A 27,728-nucleotide genomic window follows, 5' to 3' on the forward strand; every position below is an offset into this window, starting at 1 on the left:
GATTCCTCCACATGTTTTTAAATCTCTCTTCGCAATTTCCATTTTTTTGCACAAGTACATTTCTATAATAGGGCATCCCTGAGAATCTGTGTAGTGCTATTGCAATTTTCTTCTTTTGTGTACAATTTTCATTTAACAGCATGTAATAGACAGTGGGATAAAGAATAATATGCACAGATACTGATATAAAAATCCAGTGTAAAACCTTTTAAAAACTTACTTAGAAGCTCCCAATTTAACACTGTAAATGAGATAAGCCTGTGACACCCACTGAAAGTGGCTGGTAGCAGAACCTCCCCTGCATATTAAAAGCCCCATTATACAAACAGAAGCAGTCTGAAAATCAGCACAATGTTATTTAAAAATAAGCAAAACTATACATATATAAACAGCAGGGATATTGTAATCTTTGTATCAATTTATGTGAGCTTTTGTTTACTTTTCCTTCCCTCCCTAAGCTTCTATAGTGTTCCATGCTTTTAAAAAGTGGATTATCAGTTTTGCATCCGCAATCATGACAGGCAAATTATTCTTTGACCACATCGTGTTTTCCTATTGTGAAAAAGCCCCTTTTCTAATATTGGGTCAGTGACTAAAATCTGTGTCAGGCTTTTCCTTTATATACCATTTACCTTATTTAAAGAATGATACTTACACCAGTCTTATATAAGGATGAATTTATTAAATTACAGATCTAAACATGAGTGGTGAGAGAAGCGTCTAACATACAAGGCTTTATTCTAATAATCTATCTACACTATAATGTGTGCATGCAAATGAAGATGAAGTCTCTGTGTTACGTAGGTGTATTTGTCCTTCCTTTTTCCTCTCTTTCAAGCTGCTTCTCAAAACATATTTATAGCCAAACAGCCACACCATGAAGACAGTCCCAGCAAATCCATTCATCTTCAATTCATCTGTTGAGTTAACTGCCTGTAGATGTCTCTGTGGTCTAAGAAATGAGTTTTCCTAATGCCATCTGACCTTTGTGACACATCTCAGGACTGACCTTATCGGAGTCCCTTTGAAGATTTATGATGCCATTGTCCTGTGTCCTTTGAAGCTTTATGACATTTGATTTTCTGTCCTCAGGAAGGAGAGCAGGTCTCACCTGTCTTATCTACATTGGATGGTAGTCTTTTGATCCTTCTGTATAGGCCTTGGGGTCGAGTTGCTTGATATTATCTCTTGGAAAAGCTTTCCTTAATATAGCAACATGTGATTTTCCAGTTATACAGTTATTACACCTATACCATCAGATATTAGAATAACAATTAAGATCTGACTATTACCGTATATAAACAGTAGATTAAACTGTGAATGACACAAGCTATTATTTCATCAATTATTACATATATTTATTTGTAAACCCATCAAGAGTACGATATCATAACTTGACTCTAAATAAAGTGTAAAAACACATATTTGTGTCTAAAATGCGCTACTAATGCCAAACTAATGGTGTTATACTAAACATCTACATCTACCAATAAATATTACTGTATCAATTCCAACAATAAAGACTAAAGAGTTACTTTTGCCCAAAGGGGGTGTGGGTGGTAAGCAAATGTTTGAATGTTACATATGAGACTAACACACAGAAATCAACCTTCCTTGAGTGCAGACTAAAAACCAATCTACTACTGACAAAGTTACTAAATACTTAACCCTTGCGGTTGATTTGAGTATATATACACGCATATATTGCAACTATCCACTTAAGTTGAATACCCCAACATCAAAATATTAAAGGGCAAGTAACAATCTTGTTTAAAACAAAGACACAATATTGCTGTATATCCTGGTGTGTTATTAAAGCCAAGCATAAATATTATTAATGAATTAACGCATGTGCTAATATTATACAATAACCAATGGTAATGTCCATGAGGATAAACTAACCTATTGTGAACATACTTATCAAAAAGTAACCCTTGTGGTTACTTTAAGAAATACATATATATCTATATAAACAGATCACAACCGTTAGTCAAGGTTGAACAAATATTAGTTTATATGTGCATATATATTGCAGTAATGTATCAAAAACTAAGTATCTACTAATCAACTCCATTGAGGATACGTAAGAGTGTTTTTAAGATTTTTTCCTATTTTATGATATAACTAATAAAAGTTATATTTTACATCCTAGAGTGCTACAAGTGTATTCTTTTTAGATCAAGTCTCATCTTGCTCTTTCCAATTGTAGTTGTTTCAATACACTAGCACCAAGATCTAAATTAATATTTAACTATATAAGCATTCTTAATAAAAACAAACAGATCACAGGTGGCTTAAAGGACCAGTCAACACATTAGATTTGCATAATCAACAAATGCAAGATAACAAGACAATGCAATAGCACTTAGTCTGAACTTCAAATGAGTAGTAGATTTTTTTATAACAAATTTCAAAGTTATGTATATTTCTACTCCCCTTGTACCATGTGATAGCAATCAGCCAATCACAAATGCATATACGTATAGTCTGTGAATTCTTGCACATACTCAGTAGGATCTGGTGACTCAAAAATTGTAAATATAAAAGACTGTGCACATTTTTTTTAATGGAAGTAAATTGGAAAGTTGTTTAAAATAACATGCTGTATCTGAATCATGAAAATTTAATTTAACCTGAGTGTCCCTTTAAACAAGTAGTGCCGTTGGTATCTTTCTGCTGTTCCAAAAATCATTCTTTGCAATAGTAACCAAGTTGAATCAGTGCTAAACCACCTTAAGGGAATTACAAGAAGGCAGCTACCCAAGTCTGCACATGTGCAAACAATTTGTGCTATATCTGAATATTAGTTTGTGATTGGTTAGCAGAAGGTTCTTTTGTTCTGGGGGACAGGGAAATCAGTGAAAAGAATAAACATAAAACAATTTACTCATTTGCCAAAATAAAGCTGCACTTTTCATTGCAACATTATTCTTATATATGAAGGTTTATAATCATGTAGTTTACAATTTATATTTAGTGTCCCTTTAAAAGTCTGACCTCATGTAGGGTTAGGATATTTTAATAATGTTATTTGATTTTGTTGTCTGATTTATAATATTAAAAAAAACAATGTTCTTTGTATGCTATAATTTACTTGATGAACTCAAATAACCAAACAATGACGGTAAAACAGACACTGAAATTTGCAGTGTGGCCACATATCATTCAGGGAAGATTACATGCTGAAGACAGCGATTATCTGTTCTGGAAAATGTAATGCTAAGGGATTTTCTGCTTTAGATGTTTAGTTCTGCTTTGTTCAATACAAATCAAAAGTGAACTGTATCATGGTCCATCTGGAAATTCCCTGCTAAAGAGCGTTGTTTGTATTGAACTGTATGTAATGTATCTGCTAACACTTTTATCATTAAAGAGATGGATAAATTACTTTATGTTGCTGTGGTTATTCTGATAGATATATCTAGAATCAATCTAACTACAGGTTTATACAGGAGACACTGACATATACATAGGGTGGTGCAGTGACTTAGGTATGCCAAACATACTGCCATTTATACACCTATGTATAGATCTAAACATATAATCCACGACTGACAAATCAAACACATGAACACCTACTGGACTATACAACAGACAGGCACAATGATGTGTTAACAGACACATGCACACCTACTGGACTAGACAACAGACAGGCAGAATGCAGTGCAAACAAACTGACACATGCACACCTACTGGACTAGACCACAGACAGGCACAATGATGTGCAAACTGACACATGCACACCTACTGGACTATACAACAGACAGGCACCATGCAGTGCAAACAAACTGACACATGCACACCTACCGGACTATACAACAGACAGGCACAATGATGTGCAAACAGACACACACCTACCGGACTAAACAACAGACAGGCACAATGATGTGCAAACAGACACATGCACACCTACTGGACTAGACTACAGACAGGCACAATGATGTGCAAACTGACACATGCACACCTACTGGACTATACAACAGACAGGCAGAATGCAGTGCAAACAAACTGACACATGCACACCTACTGGACTATACAACAGACAGGCAGAATGCAGTGCAAACAAACTGACACATGCACACCTACTGGACTAGACAACAGACAGGCACAATGATGTGCAAATAAACTGACACATGCACACCTACTGGAATAGACCACAGACAGGCACAATGATGTGCAAACTGACACATGCACACCTACTGGACTAGACCACAGACAGACACAATGATGTGCAAACAGACACATGCACACCTACTGGACTAGACCACAGACAGGCACAATGATGTGCAAACAGACACATGCACACCTACTGGACTATACAACAGACATGCAGAATGCAGTGCAAACAAACTGACACATGCACACCTACTGGACTAGACAACAGACAGGCACAATGATGTGCAGACACATACACACCTACTGGACTAGACAACAGACAGGCACAATGATGTGCAAACTGACACATGCACACCTACTGGACTATACAACAGACAGGCAGAATGCAGTGCAAACAAACTGACACATGCACACCTACCGGACTAAACAACAGACAGGCACAATGATGTGCAAACAGACACATGCACACCTACCGGACTAAACAACAGACAGGCACAATGATGTGCAAACAGACACATGCACACCTACTGGACTAGACCACAGACAGGCACAATGATGTGCAAACTGACACATGCACACCTACTGGACTATACAACAGACAGGCAGAATGCAGTGCAAACAAACTGACACATGCACACCTACTGGACTATACAACAGACAGGCAGAATGCAGTGCAAACAAACTGACACATGCACACCTACTGGACTAGACCACAGACAGGCACAATGATGTGCAAACTGACACATGCACACCTACTGGACTATACAACAGACAGGCAGAATGCAGTGCAAATAAACTGGCACATGCACACCTACTGGAATAGACCACAGACAGGCACAATGATGTGCAAACTGACACATGCACACCTACTGGACTAGACCACAGACAGACACAATGATGTGCAAACAGACACATGCACACCTACTGGACTAGACCACAGACAGGCACAATGATTTGCAAACAGACACATGCACACCTACTGGACTATACAACAGACATGCAGAATGCAGTGCAAACAAACTGACACATGCACACCAACTGGACTAGACAACAGACAGGCACAATGATGTGCAGACACATACACACCTACTGGACTAGACAACAGACAGGCACAATGATGTGCAAACTGACACATGCACACCTACTGGACTATACAACAGACAGGCAGAATGCAGTGCAAACAAACTGACACATGCACACCTACCGGACTAAACAACAGACAGGCACAATGATGTGCAAACAGACACATGCACACCTACCGGACTAAACAACAGACAGGCACAATGATGTGCAAACAGACACATGCACACCTACTAGACTAGACCACAGACAGGCACAATGATTTGCAAACAGACACATGCACACCTACTGGACTATACAACAGACATGCAGAATGCAGTGCAAACAAACTGACACATGCACACCTACTGGACTAGACAACAGACAGGCACAATGATGTGCAGACACATACACACCTACTGGACTAGACAACAGACAGGCACAATGATGTGCAAACTGACACATGCACACCTACTGGACTATACAACAGACAGGCAGAATGCAGTGCAAACAAACTGACACATGCACACCTACCGGACTAAACAACAGACAGGCACAATGATGTGCAAATAAACTGACACATGCACACCTACTGGAATAGACCACAGACAGGCACAATGATGTGCAAACTGACACATGCACACCTACTGGACTATACAACAGACAGGCAGAATGCAGTGCAAACAAACTGACACATGCACACCTACTGGACTAGACAACAGACAGGCACAATGATGTGCAAACAGACACATGCACACCTACCGGACTAAACAACAGACAGGCACAATGATGTGCAAACAGACACATGCACACCTACTGGACAAGACCACAGACAGGCACAATGATGTGCAAACTGACACATGCACACCTACTGGACTATACAACAGACAGGCAGAATGCAGTGCAAACAAACTGACACATGCACACCTACTGGACTAGACAACAGACAGGCACAATGATGTGCAGACAGACACATGCACACCTACTGGACTAGACAACAGACAGGCACAATTATGTGTAAACAGACACATGCACACCTACTGGACTAGACAACAGACAGGCACAATTATTTGCAAACAGACACATGCACAGCTACCGGACAAAACAACAGACAGGCACAATGATGTGCAAACAGACACATGCACACCTACTGGACTAGACCACAGACAGGCACAATGATGTGCAAACTAACTGACACATGCACACCTACTGGACTAGACAACAGACAGGCACAATGATGTACAAACAGACACATGCACACCTACTGGACTAGACAACAGACAGGCACAATGATGTGCAAACAGACACATGCCCTACTGGACTAGACAACAGACAGGCACAATGATGTGCAAACAAACTGACACATGCACACCTACTGGACTATACAACAGACAGGCAGAATGCAGTGCAAACAAATTGACACATGCACACCTCCTGGACTAGACAACAGACAGGCACAATGATGTGCAGACACATACACACCTACTGGACTAGACAACAGACGGGCACAATAATATGCAAACAGACACATGCACACCTACCAGACTAAACAACAGACAGGTTCAATGATGTGCAAACAAACTGACACATGCACACCTACTGGACTAGACCACAGACAGGCAGAATTCAGTGCAAACAGACACATGCACACCTACCAGACTAAACAACAGACAGGCACAATGATGTGCAAACAGACACATGCACACCTACCAGACTAAACAACAGACAGGTTCAATGATGTGCAAACAAACTGACACATGCACACCTACTGGACTAGACAACAGACAGGCACAATGATGTGCAAACAGACACATGCACACCTACCAGACTAAACAACAGACAGGCACAATGATGTGCAAACTGACACATGCACACCTACTGGACTAGACCACAGACAGACACAATGATGTGCAAACAGACCCATGCACACCTACTGGACTAGACCACAGACAGGCACAATGATGTGCAAACTGACACATGCACACCTACTGGACTATACAACAGACAGGCAGAATGCAGTGCAAACAAACTGACACATGCACACCTATTGGACTAGACAACAGACAGGCACAATGATGTGCAAACAGACACATGCACACCTACTGGACTAGACAACAGACAGGCACAATGATGTGCAAACCAACTGACACATGCACACCTACTGGACTAGACAACAGACAGGCACAATGATGTGCAAACAGACACATGCACACCTACTGGATTAGACCACAGACAGGCACAATGATGTGCAAACTGACACATGCACACCGACTAGACTAGACCACAGACAGGCACAATGATGTGCAAACTGACACATGCACACCTACTGGATTATACAACAGACAGGCAGAATGCAGTGCAAACAAACTGACACATGCACACCTACTGGACTAGACAACAGACAGGCACAATGATGTGCAAACAGACACATGCACACCTACCAGACTAAACAACAGACAGGCACAATGATGTGCAAACAGACACATGCACACCTACTGGACTAGACAACAGACAGGCACAATGATGTGCAAACAAACAGACACATGCACACCTACTGGACTAGACAACAGACAGGCACAATGATGTGCAAACAGACACATGCACACCTACCAGACTAAACAACAGACAGGCACAATGATGTGCAAACAGACACATGCACACCTACTGGACTAGACAACAGACAGGCATAATGATGTGCAAACAAACAGACACATGCACACCTACTGGACTAGACAACAGACAGGCATAATGATGTGCAAACAAACAGACACATGCACACCTACCGGACAAAACAACAGACAGGCACAATGATGTGCAAACAGACACATGCACACTTACTGGACTAGACCACAGACAGGCACAATGATGTGCAAACTGACACATGCACACCTACTGGACTATACAACAGACAGGCAGAATGCAGTGCAAACAAACTAACACATGCACACCTACTGGACTAGACAACAGACAGGCACAATGATGTGCAGACAGACACATGCACACCTACTGGACTAGACAACAGACAGGCACAATGATGTGCAAACTGACACATGCACACCTACTGGACTAGACCACAGACAGGCAGAATTCAGTGCAAACAAACTGACACATGCACACCTACTGGACTATACAACAGACAGGCACAATGCAGTGCAAACAAACTGACACATGCACACCTACTGTACTAGACAACAGACAGGCACAATGATGTGCAGACAGACACATGCACACCTACTGGACTAGACAACAGACAGGCACAATGATGTGCAAACAGACACATGCACACCTACTGGACTATACAACAGACAGGCAGAATGCAGTGCAAACAGACACATGCACACCTACTGGACTAGACAACAGACAGGCAGAATGCAGTGCAAACAGACACATACACACCTACTGGACTAGACAACAGACAGGCACAATGATGTACAAACAGACATATGCACACCTACTGGACTAGACAACAGACAGGCACAATGATGTGCAAACTGACACATGCACACCTACTGGACTAGACAACAGACAGGCAGAATGATGTACAAACAAACTGACACATGCACACCTACTGGACTACACAACAGACAGATGTAATGCAGTGCAAACAAACTGACGCATGCACACCTACTGGACTACACAACAGACAGATGGAATGCAGTGCAAACAAACTGACACATGCACACCTACTGGACTACACAACAGACAGATGGAATGCAGTGCAAACAAACTGACGCATGCACACCTACTGGACTACACAACAGACAGATGGAATGCAGTGCAAACAAACTGACGCATGCACACCTACTGGACTACACAACAGACAGATGGAATGCAGTGCAAACAAACTGACGCATGCACACCTACTGGACTACACAACAGACAGATGGAATGCAGTGCAAACAAACTGACACATGCACACCTACTGGACTACACAACAGACAGATGGAATGCAGTGCAAACAAACTGACACATGCACACCTACTGGACTACACAACAGACAGATGTAATGCAGTGCAAACAAACTGACACATGCACACCTACTGGACTACACAACAGACAGATGGAATGCAGTGCAAACAAACTGACACATGTGCACACACTCCTGTAGACACTAAACTGCATCTGATGACACACAACTGCAAAGATAATGATCATTTATAATAGACACACACACACAGAGACATGCCTGCATTGTCCTTGAGTCCAGGAGCTTATAATAGACTAGGCCAAATAGGGCTGTGCCAATGGCTAGAAGATTTGTGGGGGGTAACAGATTCTAATGGGTAATTTTATGGCATGATACCTTCCACTGCTAGGCAAAGCAGCTATCCCTCTTTGTGTAGTGGGGCATATGATACCTCTACACATCCCTGGCCTCCGGCTGTTGGGGGGTAGCATATTTTTTAGTGCCTAGGGCAGCGCAAAAATTAAATAAACCTATGAAGAATTTGCGCCAGTTGTTCTTTCTTTTGTTTCAAAAACACTAGGATTTACCATAGTTAGAAATGAGGCAATGTTTCCTCCTCGTATCCAATAGCTGTGCACTGAGCTGTATGGCTATCGGCTAAGCGTTGGAAACTTCACCTCATTGAAAAATAAAGAGATTTGCCAAGGACGCCCGGAGGTGCTTAATATAGCACTTTGGCAGCAGCAAAATAAACTTACTACTTAAAAAAAAAAAAAAGCTTTTGAGAGACATATTAGTGGAAAAGTTACATTGTCTAATATGTTACAGCAAGTAATTGCATTACTCACTGTGGAATGTGTTTAACCTCTGCTGCACAGCCGGTGATTGAGAGGTTGTGAGTGTGACGCTGCCAACTATCACCAGCAGTTCTCTGTGGCTCCCAAAGGGGACTTTTTTTTCTTTAACCTGTTTTGCAGAGGTTGAACTCACAGGATAATTATGTACATTATGCAAACAATAATCAACGGTTGGGTATTAAAAGTTGCTGGTTCAAATATTTACCAAAGCATTTTTAACACACCCACAAACTATTTAGCACGTCCAATACTTTCAATGGGAAGCAGTAGTCACACATATATTGTGCTCATATTAAAAACCAAAATCCCGCTTTTTAACACTTTTTTTATAACCGGGTATTAAGAATTAACACTTTCTCTTGTGCAATCAAAACCACATAAAAATGCTATACAAATAAATGAAAGTTAATTAGGGATTAATACATGCAAAATTAAAGGGTTAGTTAAAAAAAATCCAGGAAGGAAACAATCGTATATATATGTGTGTGTTAAAGGGACATTAAACACTAAATAAATCATTGCTTGAATGATGTATTTAGAGGAAAGATTAGCCTAAGAATAATTTGTACATGTATGTTTAAAAAAATATATTAGTTGTTTAAATATTGAAGAAATAAGGGTAAAGTTAATGGGATATGATACCCAAATATTTTCTTTCATGATTAGCCACCAATCAGCAAGCACTACCCAGGTGCTGAACCAAAAATGGTCTGGCTCCTAAGCTTACATCCCTGATTTTACAAATTAAGATACTGAGGGGCATATTTATCAAGCTCCGCACGGAGCTTGATGCCCTGTGTTACCGGCGAGCCTTCAGGCTCGCCGGAAACAAAAGTTATGAAGCAGCGATCTAAAGACCGCTGCGCCATAACCTGTCCGTCTGCTCTAAGGCGGCGGACAGAAATCGCCAGAAATCAACCCGATCGAATACGATCGGGTTGATTGACACCCCCTGCTAACAGCCGATTGGCCGCAAATCTGCAGGGGGTAATATTGCACCAGCAGTTCACAAGAGCGTATGCTGTCGGACATGATCCGCAATATCGGATCATGTCCGCTTGCACAATGATAATTCGGCCCCCAAGAGAACGTAGAAAAAAATTGATAATAGGAGTAAATTAGAAAGTTGCTTAAAATTGCATGCTCTATCTGAATCATGAAAGAAAAAATGTGGGCTTCATATCCCTTTAATGTCCATAAAAGCAGTGGACCCCGCCATATTGTAACTTAGGTTACCTTTTCTGCTGAGACCAATCAGGAATAGTTATAAATGGCTTACTGGAGTGCGCAACCAATGACTGTGTGGATTACAGCTGTGTCTGTACTTCCATGTTTAACATAATCTGGAAAGCCCACAATATTCAGAATTAAATTACCTGAAAGGAGAACAAAATAAATAATGAGTTGTTTAATTACATATAAACCTTTTACATTAATATCTTGAGGTGTTTAATGTTATTTTAAGTCTTATTTGTAAAATTAGCATTCAAAATGTATAGCAAAGAGCTAAATGAAAAACTCCACTACTTGAGCAGAATTTGTGCATTGGATTGGCTTTCAAGTGTTAACCGACATGAATACGTTTAGTGTGGGCCTTCACAGAAATCTATTACCTGAGGGCAGAGTTGCTACCTATCTGGGTTCGGGTTTCCATTTTTCTGTCCGGGTTTTAAGCTGAGTCTGAACTGGACATGCAAATTTCTAGGTTTGGTGGGAAACAACTAAAAAGGTGACATTGTGCTTTTGCAACATAATGCACATGCCTACAGTTGTTTCTCTCGTGTGTGTGTCTTTGTGTGGGAGTGTGTCTGTAATTGTCTTTGTGTATGAGTGTGTGTAGTGTCTTTGTGTGGGAGTGTGTCTGTAATTGTCTTTGTGTGTGAGTGTGTGTCGTGTCTTTGTGTGGGAGTGTGTCTGTAATTGTCTGTGTGTGAGTGTGTGTTGTGTCTTTGTGTGGGAGTGTGTGTCGTGTCTTTGTGTGGGAGTGTGTCTGTAATTGTCTTTGTGTGTGAGTGTGTGTCTGAGTTTGTCAGTGTGAGTGTATTTGTGTGTATGTGTGAGAGAGAATGTGTGTGTTAGTGTGTGAGAGAGAGTGTGTGTGTTAGTGTGTGAGAAAGAGTGTGTGTGTTAGTGTGTGAGAGAGAATGTGTGCATTAGTGTGTGAGAGAGAATGTGTGCGTTAGTGTGTGAGAGAGAATGTGTGTGTTAGTGTGTGAGAGAGAATGTGTGCATTAGTGTGTGAGAGAGAATGTGTGTGTTAGTGTGTGAGAGAGAATGTGTGTGTTAGTGTGTGAGAGAGAATGTGTATGAGTGCAAATGTTCGGAGCCATTGCTGTTATTTCATGTTGTCTGGTGATGAAATAGTTAAGTGGGAGTAGTGCTGCTACTTACCTAGGTATATAAGCCTCAGGTGTTGGTATCATAAGCATGGTCTATTATTGTAAGACGAAACGCGTAAGACCGCTTTTTTTCTGCAATTATGTGAAGTTTTTTATCCAATAAAGTGTGAGATTTTTATTGCATCAGGATCGTTCTCTTCTTTTTTGAGAGTGCAAATAGCTATGTGTTTATGCGCTATTATACATAGTGTGTACTCTGCAAAGATATTTTTACTGTGCTATACACGGGACAAGAGTGTTCGGGTTTGGCCTGAACTAAAGGTGGCAACCTTACCTAAGGGAAAGTACGCGTTTGCATTATCCGCAGGGCCGGCGCTTGTGTAAGGCAGTATAGGCAGTCGCCTTACGGCGCCCTCCACAGGGGGGCGCCAACTTAGAGCAGGAGTTTTATCTGCCTTGCACCATATGATAGAATTTTATTTTCCAATGCAGTCAGCAGTATTAATCTAGTTTTAGCATTAAAGTTAACTTCCAGTTCCAGCTTCCAACTCAGTTATGTAGCTATGAGCGTGCGCTGTTGTGGGGCTTTCTTGCGAGTCGCGCTATAACCCTGGCACTGCCTACTATCTTTGCAATGTGCACAGCGTCAGCACAGACAGTGTGGAGTGAGTCACTCACTGTCTGTTTTAGCGGGAAAATCCAATTCGGAATAATGCGAGGTGCTGCTGCGTGACACAGTCGGTTAGAGTTTTGTCTCTCTAAGCCTGACCACCCCAGACGGTCAGACCGGGTCTGGTACGAAAGATAAGGTAGGAGGGGAGGATGGAGGTAATGGTTATAACTACTTAGTTCAAGCAGTAGCCGAGCAGCCCGGGCTGGGTGGTCTTTCTGTGCAGCTGTATCTCTGTAACGCGCTGCCAGTGCCTATTACTATGCCATGCATGCTCAGCTCAGTGGAGGCTCACCAATATGGCCAGAAACTCAACTAAAATTTTTTTTTATTGGGAGTGGGGCCCTTTTTTATATAAAAAAAACTTTAGGGGTTCAGTGTGTTATGGCGCAAGTCAGCAAGGCAGACAGGCTTTATAGAGAGTGAAGTACAGGAGAGGTAGGAGGTACCTACTAGCATGAATGGAAGAGGACTGACTGAGTGACCAGGGGACAGATTGTATATGTGCCCGCTAACGCTAATATTAATTTCTCAGAGTCAGTAGGAAAATGGTGAGCACTGGCAGCATATATATGACATAGCACTGCAGCGGTTCTAAAATGTTTTGAGACAGGCACCTTGTTATCATAGTCACCCCAACTAAATCAGAAATGCTTCTGATTAGAATTTGGATAACACTTGTGCAAACATGCCTAGCTGGAAAACCTGGTGTTTCATTCATTGTAAGGGAGCAAAATCAGTGAAGCATTTTTATTTTTTTTCATGACCTCAAAGTATTGCAGCAAGTCTGGTTGTGGTATTGGCCAGGACTGCTGCTGCTTTACTGCCTTATCTTTTAGTTATGCCTTTACTGTCCCCACCACTTTTCCTGCTTATTGTGCTGTCAATCAACACTTCACGGAGGGGAAAAAGAAACAAAAAAATTAGCAGTTTATTTTTATTTAACCCTTGCTTTCCATATAAAGTTGCCATTAATTCATAGTACTTAACAAAGCCTTTATTTGGAAATCTGATACATACAGGTACAATGAGGGTCTTTCCATTTTATAAATAAAGGATATGTTTGCATTATGCAGTCACTGACTGCATTTTATAGATTGCATGGAGAAAGTAACTTGTGTTTAGTGCAGTGTAAGGAATTCTCCCTCAGTTTATTTCCAAGTTTTTCAAAACACTATGCTTTCAAAGTTACAGCCCCATGTATAGCTCCCAGTGTCACATACTTATTAGGAGATGGCTATTATCCACCCTTATGGAACTGGACTTCTTGAAAGTACATTAAACATCAAAGAGGGACATGCATTTTCTTTGCTAGGCCCCTTTTGCTAAAAAAATAACTTGAATAAGAAACCAACTTCCTTATTGTAAAACATTCAATAATTCTTTAAAACACCACTGAAAGCTAGTGTACTACATATGGCCAAATCACCTGCACATGCGTGTGTGACCATGTCTGTGTGTGAGCATGTATGGTTGTGTGCATGAGTATGTCTGTGTGATAGTAAGAATCTGAGTGTGTCTCTTTTTGTGACTGCGTGTGATAATGTGTGTTCATGTTCTTGTGTACGTTTGTGCCTATGTGAGTGTTAGTGTGTGCACATGTACAATGGTATGTGTTTATTTTTTGTGTAGTCCATATTATAGATATGGGGTGGGATATCACATTCAGAGTTAAGTCCGTTAGGAGTCTAGGTGCCCCACTAACTCAAAATGTCCCCAGCCACCACTGGTCATGCTATACAGCTGTGTAAGGTGTGTAGTGGCATTTTGTGCAGTTGTGTAACTCACCTTGCTAGCAGTGCCAAATTGTACAGCTATGTAAAAATGTATGTAAGTATGTTCCTATTTGTGTAGCTGTCACTTGTAAACTGTGACATGTTTTCTACCTTGTTGTAGAAATGTGCTATGTATAGACCCCATGTTGTTCTGTTGTTCATCATAGTGTGTCAATCTGTCAAGTCATGTGGTGCTGTGTAGTGTTGTGCTGCCTGTCCATACAGTTAAATCACACTATATAGGTGTAACACGTGTATAGGTGTAACACGTGTGAAATGATGTGCAGTTGTGTGGCTCTGTGAGATGCTGTCTAGCAATAACATGTTGTATAATTAGCTTTTCTAAAACCTTTTTTTGGGGGGGGGGGGGGGCGGCAAAATGTGTCTTCGCCTGTGTAACCAAAAATCCTTGCACCGGCCCTGATTATCCGACATGAATTCTGTAGCGTGCTCTATACAACTTCATGCACAATAAATATTAACCACGGACTTGTAATCTGTGCGCAACCGGTATGGCTTGCACTCCAGCAATGTTAACACTACATAACAAGTGCAGATTTGTGCTTGACTAGTTATTGGGTTTCAGGGAGTGTAGTGGAAAACAAAATCACACACACTAATGAATGCATGTTTTTACATGACAATATCCCTTAAACATAACCCTTTTCCATGCAAGAAAAACAAAATATTTTTAACACGATGAAATAGTTCTCCTTCACATGCAAGATGTTCCTTAAACAAAACAAAAATTCACTGTAATCTCTAGTAACATATTAAAGCTGCAGAGCAAATTTACAGGGTTTTTTTTTGCCATTTTTCATGGTTAAACTTTAAACTGGACCTTCAAAAGAATCCAGAGACAATGTGACCACACAATGTGTTCTGCAATAGCAATCAGCTGTAATCTGGAAAGCACCCTTTTTAGAATAGGGCTGGAAAGCACCTAGAAACAGATGAATGATATAAGCATAACGGATGAATGATAAAATATAAGCATGTCGTTCTTCCGTAAACAATAATTGTTTTTATTCAACTACCACGTTATTGTTCCAAAATAATAATGACATTTACTGTTTGATGTCACGAGTTGTTTTCAAAGCACTGTGTGATTTATGATCTGCGTTGCCGGAGAACATGTATACAACAGCCTGCAATTATACAAAGGGGCACCTGATCAGCAGGGAATAGACATAGCTATAATAGCGTATCTTATGGGATTGTACCTAACGAGGGTGCAGTCTCTTTTAGCTCACTTGTGCTTTTCACACAAAATACCTTCTCTGCACTGTGAGTGTATCTGTACGGTCCTATACAAAAGGACAGTCAGACCTAAAAATAACACCCAACTATCTTTTGAATTAAAGGGTCATAAACCCAAAATGAAAATTAAAGGGTCATAAAACTGCATATGTATGTACTGGGGACTTGTAAAGCACGGCTAATCACCCGTAAAGGTCTCAAGGTGCTGCTCATTTTATCAAACTCAGAAGGATGAAAGGCTGAGTGGACCTTGCCGGGGATCGAACCTGCAACCCTTGGGTTGCTAAAGAACTCAGCCATAGTGCCTTAGCATGCTGAGCTGTCTGTCCAGTATATATATAAAGATACCCATTTCACAAACTAGATAAAGCAGGAATCTGTAGACTTGTAGATCTGATACTTTTGGGGCTTGGTTAGGAGTCTGAAAATCAGCACAATGTTATTAAAAATAAGCAAAACTATACATTGTAATCAAAACACTCCCAGATGGACTATATAAATGGATAATTTACAGAACATTTATTCAAAGAAGAATCTAGTGTACAATGTCCCTTTAATACTCTGCAGTTGGTATAAGTAGTCAAATATAACACAGTAAGGGGGGAAATTACAGTACAGTGACCAAAATCGTTTGGTTGTGCAGGCGAAGTTCTATTCTAGCTGAAAAGATCTTACTTTAAAATCACAGTGGTGGAATATTTCTATAGTGCTTTGTAGAAACAAACAGGATTAGATTTTACCTTGTGCAACAGCAGCATATGAAGTCTAAATTACACCAATACTTTAGGTTTAGAAAAAAGGAAGTGGTTGATATAATATACAAAATAAAGTATTGTAAGTTTGCTGGTTAGCATTGGGGATCTATTACTGGCATAAGGAAGGACTAACAGAATCTGGATATAGATGCAAAATAATATGCATTTTGTGAACCTCATTTGCAAATCTTTATGCAAAATATCTCACTGCTGGGGATTTCACAGAGCAAACAAGTCTCCTAACTAGTTTTAATATAGAAATAAGTTCCACTGTGAATTATTTATTGCAATTAAAGGTACAGATGTTCAGGCACACAGCAGGTGTTCTGTAGGATTCTGCGACCCGTCGGAATGTGCGACCGCGTGACGTCACTGCGTTCCTGAGCACACATTCCGACGGATCGCAAAGTCCGACAGAACAACGGCAGTAACTAGAAGTCTGTGCTTGCAAACATCAATACAAATAACAAGATGGAAACCACTTTTGGCTATTGCAACCTATAAATCTGTAAAGTATTATTATCTTTGTCGTCATAAATATGCATCAGTAAAGAGTAATACTGTGTAGCAAACTATAAAGTTCAAGGTTATCGGGTAATATAATTAAAGGGTCAGTAAAGTAAAAATTAAACTTGCATGATTCAGATAGAACATATTTCCAATTGACTTATATTATCAAATTTGCTTTGTTCTCTTGGTATTTGTTAAATAACATATCTAGATAGGCTCAGGAATTTGGAGCTAGATGCTGATTGGTAGCTGCACATACTGTATATACCTCTTGTCATTGGCTTATAAATGAGTTCAGCTAGCTCCCAGTAGTGCACTGCTGCTCCTTCAACAAAGAATACAAAGAGAATGAAGCAAAATTCATAATAGAAGTAAATTAGAAAGTCGTTTAAAAATCTATGCTCTATCTGAATCACGAAAAAGAAAATGTTTGGGGTTTCATGTCCCTTTAAATTTGCTTGTACTGTCTTTTTAAATAATTCTTACATTTTGAACCTCACAACTTATTAGATTGCAAAGTATTGTATATAGCAAAGTAATAATGAGAAATGTAGTTTGCTTTGTTCTCCCGCTAAAGGCGTCGCTAGGTAAGCGCAAGAGCAGAATATGCCTCGTTTAAAATGTACTAACTCGTGAAAAGAAATTGGTTTTGTTTTCCTTTAAGTTACTGTTAAATATTCCCCCCTTGCCTCCCGTATCTCACAAACCCATACAGTAAATAATAGACTCAAATATAAGAGACGTGGGAGTAAAACAAAAATAAACTCTCAGAAATTAGATAGAGCATATACTTTAGCAAAGTTTTTTTTTTTTTAAAGTGACATAAAACCAAAAAAAATTCTTTCATGATTCAGACAGAACAGACAATTTTAAACAGCTTTCCAATTTACTTTTATTATCAAATTTTCTTTCTTATCTTGTTATCCTTTGTTGAAATGCAGGAAAGTAAGGTCAGGAGGAATCACAAAATATGTTATTTATTCATAGCAAATTCTAACCTGAAAGCACAAAAGCAGACAGCAGTTTGTTGTTGCAAATCCCACATGTTTAAAGGGATAGGAACGTCACAATTAAACTTATATGACTCAGAGCTTGTCATTTCAAGGCATTTTTATATTGACATCTATCTACAAATATACTTTGTTATATTAGTATCCTTTGTTGAAAAGCATATGTACATAACCTCAGCAGCCACAATTCAAAACTGGAAACTAGCTTATGATTGGTGGCTACACACATATGCTTTTTTTGTCATTGACTGATGTGTTCAGCTAGCTCACAGTAGTGCATTGCTGCTCTGGAGCTGGTGTTAACCATGTGATTGCTGCCAACTGCCTTGCAGTCCCCTTATTTACAGGGGATACACACAATTATATAGAAGCAATTGTGGAATAATACTAAAATGCTCTGACATATATTTATTTTTATGCTTTTCATATGAATTGTTAAAGAATAAAAAAATAAATCCAAACAGTTTATAAATCAGTGTGTCCCCACGGTAGCAGGGCATTCTAGATGATATATAAATGCACCCACAATGCTCACCTTTTTGCATCTAACATCCATTGTATACTGGATTCCCTCATGCCAATGCAGTGCTGCATAGTCAGCATTAAAGCATAGCACAGACAGAAGTGTACATTAGGAATTATACAGCAGTGCCTGGCGTACATCCATATATCTGTTTATCTGAATACTGCAGAACTCTGGGAATTTAGGGGAATTCCACACTGCTGAGCACAAACACAGCTCAATGCCAGGAGCCAGAATTAGTTGCACAAGTATACAAAATATTATCTTAAAATATAGTTTATTTATGCAGTTTAAGAAAAACAAACAAAAAACAAACTTGTATGGTAATGAAAAAATATTACAAATAATCATTTTCTGGCAGTGAAGGATTTTTTGGAAGTTTCTTTGATGGCTAAGAGGAAAATAAATGTCACTTCTGTTGCACAGCGGGAATCTGTGTGATCTGTCATAATATTAAAGCCAACTTTCAACTGTTAAAGGGACATGAAACCTACATTTATTATTTCTTGATTTAGATAAAGAATACAATTTAAAAAAAACTTTGCAATTGTACTTCTATTATCAAATGTGCTTTGTTCTCATGTTATTGTTTGTTGAAGAGATATCTACCTAGGTAGCGTGCACATGCCTCAAGCACTAAATGACAGGAAATTGTGCTGCCATCTAGTGTTCTTGCTAATGTATACCATTTCTGCAAAACTGCTGCCATATAGTGCTGTAGACACGTGCACGCTCCTGAGCTTACATCCCTGCTTTTCAACAAAGGATATCAAGGAACAAAGTAAATTTGATTATAGAAGTAAAGTGTGAAGTTGTTTATAATGGTATGTTCTATCTGAACCCTGAAAGAAAAATGTTGGGTTTTATGTTTCTTTAAGATTCAGATGGAGCATTTCATTTAAAACAATGTTCCATTTTAATTATATCTTCATTCTCTTGGTATCTTTTGTTGAAAAGCATCCGGAGCAGCAATGCATTACTAGGAGCTAGCTGCTGACTGCCCATATATACCACTTGTTATTGGCTCAGCTAGCTACCCCTCTCTTTCAACTAAGGATACCAAGAGAATGGAGCAAATTTTATGATAAAGGTAAATTAGAAAGTTGTTTACAATTGTATGCTCTATCTGAATCCTGAAATAAAATGTCTTGATTTTATGTCCCTTTAATGTTGTCCTTATCAATACATTACATGGTGCTGCGTTGTTTTTGCGTAACCTGCTTAGGGTCTAATATCCCTTTTATTTTGCTTACAGGCTACCCATGAAGGGAGGTGCCCGTTCACGCTGGTTCCTTGTCTTGCATGTAAACAATTAATCAAACCGAGTAACCGCGAATGGCACAACGAACGCGAATGCCCTGAGCGCAAACTCAACTGCCGATACTGCAAGCTGTCGTTTTATTTCCCAGAAATCAAGGTAATGATATTGTTTCAGGTACCGTTTATTTACTGCTTGATATTTGTGTGTCTGCTATATTTATTTATAAGCTGCATTCATGCAGACACAATATAGTCAGGTGCACGTGGTATCATCTACGTGGCTTTACCGTTTTTTTTTTACTACACATTAAAGGGACATAAAAATGGAAAAAAAAATCTCTGTGTTAGAGCATTATATTATTGCACTATTGCTTGCGTATAACTGTGTGTTTAAAGGGACAGTATACACCAATCTTCGTATAACTGCCTGTTATATACACTACTATAAAGAAGACTATGCACAGATACTGACCTAACAATTCAGTATAAAAACTTACTTAGAAGCTCCCAGTTTAGCACTGTTGATGAGGTTAGGCTAGGACACCCAGTGAAAGGGGCTGAGAAAACAGGGAGAGCAGTTACTCTACCCCTCCCCTGCATATGAGAAGACCCATTACACAAACAGGAGCAAGCAGGAATCTGTAGACTTCAGTCTACATTTGATACTTTGGGGCGTGGTTAGGAGTCCGAACATCAGCACAATGTTATAAAAAATAAGCAAAACTATACATTGTCACAAAAACACCCCCATTTGGGCTATATAAATTAATCATTTACAGAACATTTATGCAAAGAAAAATCTAGTGTACAATGTCCCTTTAATCTTTGCAAAATGATTAAACACATAGCTAAAGTTAGCTCCAGAGCAGCAATGGACTAAAGCCATCAGTGGGGCTGCCCATACAATATTTATAACTGAATGGGACATTCCAGACTAATCCACATAGAAAGTTTGCATGTACTTAACCCCTTAGGAACCAGTGACTTACCCAGTACATTTCCAGTGACCAGAAGGGAGGAGGGAGGGTATAATAGCACAGCGACGTACATGGTATGTCGCGGTCATTAAGCTGTTAGAATTAAAAAAAAGGCCACTTGCAACTTAAATTCCGAAATATGCTAATTTTCTTGTTAATCAGATGTGTGTATGACGTGTACCCTCCAATCAGAGGCAATGTACACTCTAGTGGGGTGCATAGAGGAGGAAAAGGGTGAAATATCCCCCACACTTTGCTGTAACTTGATGTGTAGCCATGTTAGCCACACCCCTGGAATATCTCTACTCGGAGCATGCAATTTTAAGCAACTTTCTAATTTTTTCCTATTATCAAGTTTTTCTTCGTTCTCTAGGTATCTTTATTTGAAAAAGCAGGAGTGAATCCTTAGGAGCTGGCCCATTTTTGGTTCAGCACCCTGGATAGCGCTTGCTGAGTGGTGGCTACATTTAGCCACCAATCAGCAAGCACTACCAAGGTGCTGAACCAAAAATGAGCCGGCTCCTAAGCTTATACATGCCTGCTTTTCAAATAAAGATACCTAGAGAACGAAGAAAAAAAATGATAATAGGAGTAAATTAGAAAGTTGCTTAAAATTGCATGCTCTATCTGAATCGTGAAAGAAAAAATGTGGGTTTAGTGTCCCTTTAAATGGACCTTGCGTGCAATTTTAAACAACTTTCAAATTTATTTCTGAATCATGAAAAAATGTAATCTAAAGGGACATTTCGGTCGAAATGTAAATGCACACAGATGAATCACATCTTTGAATAGAAACATATTTGCAATATACTTGTATTTTACAAAAAAATATTCTATTCAAAATGTTAATGCATCCACGTGGATTCCAATTTGGTCTGGAATGTCCCTTTAAGCCAGTAAATTGCTTGTAAATGGATAAAAGTATCTGAAACATTCCTTTTACACAGACCCACTACAATCAAAACACACCAGTAGTTCATTCACCCATATATTAATCTAGGTATTGTTTCACCAATGACAAACCTAACTACAAAAATCCCAGCGCTTACGGAATTTGGCGGCACTATACAAATAAATGATATAATGGTGAAAGAATGTTCTGAGTAGTTGAAAGGAATGTTTGTTTTGAAGATGTAAAATAAGCTTCAGTATTTATAAAACATTCAGAGAGCGCCTGGGCACTGAATGACTTTATCTGTTGTTTTACTAGACTAACGTATTATTTTATGTTGCATCTAAATAAAACAACATCTGAAAATGCATTTGAGTTTCTCTTGGTTGTTTTTTTTAACTCATTTTCCTGTACTGAGGGGGGGGGGGAGCTTTAGTGCCATTAAGACGTCATGGAACATCCTAGCCGTTTGGCTAGAGGGCGTGCCTAGCGTCATAGGCACTGACCCCTGACCCGATCCCATCATTGAAATCACCCTATCGCATGAACGATTGCGTGATTTCAATTTGTTTACATCAGAACTTAGTGACCTGTTTATAACTGTCCCTAATTAGCAACAGCAGAGAAGGTAACCTAAGTTACAAAATGGCAGCTTCCATTGTTTTATTGACACTAAAACTTTACACTTATTTTGTCAATATTTAATCAGCTAATGAAACTTTAAAAAATAAATCTACTTGTTATTCTCAGACTAATCTTTCCTTTGAATGCATCATTCTACCTAGCATTTATTTAGTGTTTAATGTCCCTTTATGAGGTATTTCTAAAATGATTGCTGCCAGCACGCATTTGCAATAGTTTTTTTATTAATGCCAGTTATACTCTAAGTTACAGTAACTCCACAGCTACACATGTGCTGGATATCTGATCCAGGAAGCCGGACAGACAAATGAATCTATGAAGTGCTCTTCATATGGAACAACTGCAAATATCTGTGCAAATCCAGATATTTGTGTATTGCACTATTAGGCTAATAAATCCAACGCCAAAATAAGCCGAATGCTGCAGACTGCTTTTTATTGCGATAGAATATCCCTTTAATCATCTGCCTCTTCAGTTGTTGCGTTGTGTTTTAAAGCAATCTAGAGCTCGGTAGTTTATAAATGAAAATGTGACAGAGAAGCTTTGGTTCAAAGCCTTTCATTGTGCTTTAATATCGTGCTATAAACACTCACTGAGCCTCACGTGCTGTTATCATGTTTTTTATATTATTAATTGCTACCTAATTACTATAAACATTTACTATATAATTATAGTTAATATATTATGCTATTGATAGTTGTTGAAAACCTCTCTTGTCCAAACAGGCACACGATGAAATCTGTCCTAAGTTCCCCATGACGTGCGAAGGTTGTGGGAAGAAAAAGATCCCGCGTGAAAAGGTAACCATAGCGATTAGTTGATTTCTGTCACGGGATAGGACCCCCATCACACCTTATATGATAGAATTATTGCTTGGGCTCAGACTTGCAAACTGTTTCCAAGGCCATAGAGTCCAATTCATGTAAAATCTGGTATAAAATATATATCATTCAGAAAATGTTGTGCACCCACCTAATGGATAAACTATAGAAGTCCTGCCCAACCTAAGACCTCAGGCCAGATCTGAAATATATTTACATCTCTCCTAACTGAATCCCGTTTGTGTTGGAACCGTGCCTGATTTTTTTCAAAAGGAAACAAGCACAGAGATATAATGATTAACAGCGGAGTTGTCGTTCAGAGTTTAGAACAATATAAATCAAAACTGCAACAGGTATAAAACAATAAAAGGGACAAAAAAGTATATCCAGAACAAGAAAGTGAAAATCAGTTGTAGCTTTATTCTTTAAAATTGTATGATGACCACATACAGCAACACAGGGTTAGTGAAGACAAAACTTCTGACCGGTTTCGGTCGTATTGACCGTAATCATAGAATAACACCTGTTGGGAGGTGCACCCTTTTAAGTCTAACACTATATGTTGATTGGTTAAAAACAACAAGACTTCAAAATTTAACCCTATACATATCATAATGACATTCTGTGTAAATAATTAACATTTAGTGAGTGAACGAACAAATAGATGAAGATTAATAATACAAATAATACAAATAAAAATAGATCTCAAATGTTATAGACTTATATGTATATTATGTATATTTGGGATGCCAATGACTTTGGAAATTCAACAGAGTAGAGCAAGAAAACACATCATGCAAGATTTGGACACCTTAAATAAAATAAGATAAAGTAACTACATCTTAGGTGCATATACATGTATGCATACATGCACACGCACATCAGTGCATGTACATGCATAAACACAAACATGCACTCGCTTTTATTCCCTTCTATGTGCATATACCTGCATGGGACAGCAATCAAGATAAATATCTAATCTACACATAAGATGCTTGTTATGTGCATAATAAAAATTATTATTAAACCCAATTTAAACTTTGGTTATTAAGACATATTATAATATCCCGTGCAAAGAAGCAATACTTGTATAAAATTCATAATCAGTGGGAAACTCAAAATTAATCAAGTATATGTAGTTTAACTTAAGTGTCTTATAACTAGCCATATTTTAATTTCCTTTACTGCAATAAGTAAAGCAACCTAACTGCAGTGGAGAGAAAATAATGGACGGTAATTTAGTATGATGGTTTATCTTTGCCAGTAGTTAATAACATCATACTCTGAGTTGTACCCATTAGGTAAAAGACACTTTGTTTTAAAAATCCAATAGATTTCTTGTTTGCTTAGGATGGACAATTTATCTCCACCTCTTGGTGGTGTGCCAATTTGTTCGATGGCCTGCCATTTGAAAGTTGTGACATCCTGATTATGAAACTCAATAAAATGAGTGGATAGAGCTGAACATGTTTTTTTGCTAGAGATATAAGACAAGTGTTCCCTTATGCGTTTGCCTACCTCCCTAGTAGTCCTACCTGTATATTGCCTCCTACATTGGGTGCATTCTATGATATAAATGACATATTTGCTCCTACAATTTATGCATCCCCTAGTTTGAAATTCCTCACCTGTTATATGGGATTTAAATGTGGGAGAAATATTGATATGATCACAGGAGGTGCATACTTTTCTTCCACATTTAAAGGTGCCATTATGTTTTAACCAAGATGAGCCGGAGGTGCCTGTTGTTTGTAACATACTGGGAGCCAAAATATTCCCTATTGTCACATTTCGTTTTGGTACAAACATGCACCCTTGTTTTACTTCATCTTTTAGTTGTTTGTCTCCCATAAGAATGGGTAAGTTGTTTCTAATAATTCGACATACATCATCATATTGATTAGAATATGACGTAATGAATCTCAATTGTTTTTTTGTGTCACACTGGTGTTGTTTTTGTGTTTGTTTTTTTGACTCGTGCGTCTCCATTCCATCTTTAATTTCAAAAAAGGCCTTATCAATTACTTTGCTGGGATAACCTCTCTTAAGCATTCTTGATTTCAGATCTCTGCTCTCTCTCTGGAAAGCATCTTCTTTCGTACAATTCCTTCTTGCCCGCAGGAACTGACTTTTGGCAATTCCTTTGAAGACGTGCCGTGGATGGCAACTGCGGGCATGAAGGAGATTGTTTCCTGAGATAGGTTTCCGATAGAGAGCTGAGTTGACCCTGCCTTCCTGGATATCTCCAATAAGGGTAACATCCAGGAAATTAACTGTTTCTTTCTGCCACTCACATGTGAACTGTATTCCCATCTCATTGATATTCAGTAGCTCAACAAATTCTTTTGCCGATTGTTGGTCCGAGGACCAAACAATAAGCAAATCATCAATGAAGCGGATGTACAAAACAATGTGATTAAATCCAGAGGTACTACCTCCATAGACATGGCACCGCTCCCACCAACCCATAAAAAGGTTGGCATATGAGGGGGCAAATTTTGCCCCCATAGCGGTGCCACGTCTCTGGAGGTAGTAGCGTCCTTGAAACATAAAAATATAATGTTCCAATAAAAATTTCACAACCCTGACTACCAAAATTTTAGATTCAAATGATAAATCAGAGAAAAGGTTCAAATAGAATTCGATAGCCTGGAGACCCTGTGAATGGGGAATCGAGGAGTACAGTGATACGACATCAATTGTCAACCAACTGTACTCCTCCCTCCAAACCACTGGCTCCAACCTCTGTAAGGCATGTGATGTATCACGAATGTAACTTGGTAATAGAGTCACCATGGGTTGTAGCAGATCATCAACCCATTTAGACAATGGCTCTAAAAGGGAGCCAATACCTGCCACTATGGGTCTCCCCTTGATATTGACAAGACTCTTATGTACTTTTGGGAGGTGGTGGAAGATGGGCGTCACAGGATCAGCAACCAGACAAAAATTGGCTGTTTCCTGATCCATGAGACCCTCCTCCACCACCTCATCCAAAAGAAGAGACAATTCTCTAGTGTACTGTTTGGTAGGATTATTAGACAAAACCATATAGGTGTCACTGTCATTAAGTTGCCTCATGGCCTCGGCCACATAATGTGACTGATCCATTACAACCACGCTCCCGCCTTTATCTGACTGCCTGATCACAATATCTTTGTTGTTTTGTAGCTTTAGCAATGCTTCTCTTTCTTTTATGGTCAAGTTAGAAGCATTCTTGTAAAATCTGGTATAAAATATATATCATTCAGAAAATGTTGTGCACCCACCTAATGGATAAACTATAGAAGTCCTGCCCAACCTAAGACCTCAGGCCAGATCTGAAATATATTTACATCTCTCCTAACTGAATCCCGTTTGTGTTGGAACCGTGCCTGATTTTTTTCAAAAGGAAACAAGCACAGAGATATAATGATTAACAGCGGAGTTGTCGTTCAGAGTTTAGAACAATATAAATCAAAACTGCAACAGGTATAAAACAATAAAAGGGACAGTCTACCCCAGATTTTTTTTGGTCTAAACTCCACAGACTTTAAAGGACAGACAGATCAGTAGCTATACCACTAACTCCACAGACAGTCTACTCCAGAATAGTTTTTGTTTAAAAAGATAGATAATCCCTTTATTACCCATTCCCCAGTTTTGAACAACCAACACAGTTATATTAATATACTTTTTACCTCTGTGATTACCTTGTATCCAAGTCCCTGCAGACTGCCCCCTTATCTCAGTTCTTTTCACAGACTTGCATTTTAGCCAATCGGTACTGACTCATAAATAATCCCATGGGAGTGAGTACAATGTTATCTATATGGTTAACATGAACTAGCGCTGTCTAGCTGTGAAAAACTGTAAAAATGCACTAAGATAAGAGGCAGCCTTCAAGGGCTTAGAAATTAGCATATGAGCCTACCTAGGTTTAGCTTTCAGCAAAGAATACGAAAAAGAACAAAGCAAATCTCCATAATTCAGTGACAATATGTTTTGTACAAAACAAAAACACGATATTGTTGGAACCATGCAGCTTTATAAGGCCATTAAAAAAGGAACAAACATTCATTAAAAGTGATATTAAACAGTAATAAAAAAATGTTTTCATTTTGATCCCTTTTCTTATAATTGCTAGTTTGTTAAAGTAATGGACACCGCCATGTTTGAACTTAAGTTGCCCCGTATCTGTTTCCCCTGCAGAAGACAACCAAGAACAGATATAAATGAGGCAGTAAAAGAGACTGCCCAAAAAAGGGGATTTCACATACAGAGACAAATATAAAAAAATTCAAACATAGTTTTATCTATTACTTTATAGAAACTACTTTAAGGGACATGAAACTCAAAATGATTCTTTCATGATT

The 27,728-nt window shown here is 39.0% G+C and overlaps 1 protein-coding gene and 1 long non-coding RNA gene across 9 annotated transcripts in view; one reads left to right on the forward strand and one right to left on the reverse strand.

Annotated features, from left to right (window-relative positions):
• The window catches only part of TRAF2 (TNF receptor associated factor 2), a 176,824-nt gene that overhangs the window by 91,339 nt on the left and 57,757 nt on the right, over window positions 1-27,728 (forward strand). For all 8 annotated transcript variants that reach the window (XM_053695783.1, XM_053695780.1, XM_053695781.1 and 5 more), the window contains 2 exons: window positions 20,037-20,198; window positions 23,278-23,352. In XM_053695783.1, coding sequence (XP_053551758.1) covers window positions 20,037-20,198; window positions 23,278-23,352 — 237 coding nt within the window. The remainder of the gene's footprint in view (window positions 1-20,036; window positions 20,199-23,277; window positions 23,353-27,728) is intronic.
• Window positions 663-10,037, reverse strand: LOC128642905 (uncharacterized). Its single transcript, XR_008399730.1, has 2 exons — window positions 9,931-10,037; window positions 663-1,247 (listed from the first exon to the last, which is right to left on the reverse strand). It is a non-coding gene; the product is annotated as an uncharacterized LOC128642905 (long non-coding RNA).

This window comes from Bombina bombina, chromosome 12 (assembly GCF_027579735.1).
Source record: "Bombina bombina isolate aBomBom1 chromosome 12, aBomBom1.pri, whole genome shotgun sequence".
Lineage (NCBI taxonomy): Eukaryota > Metazoa > Chordata > Amphibia > Anura > Bombinatoridae > Bombina > Bombina bombina.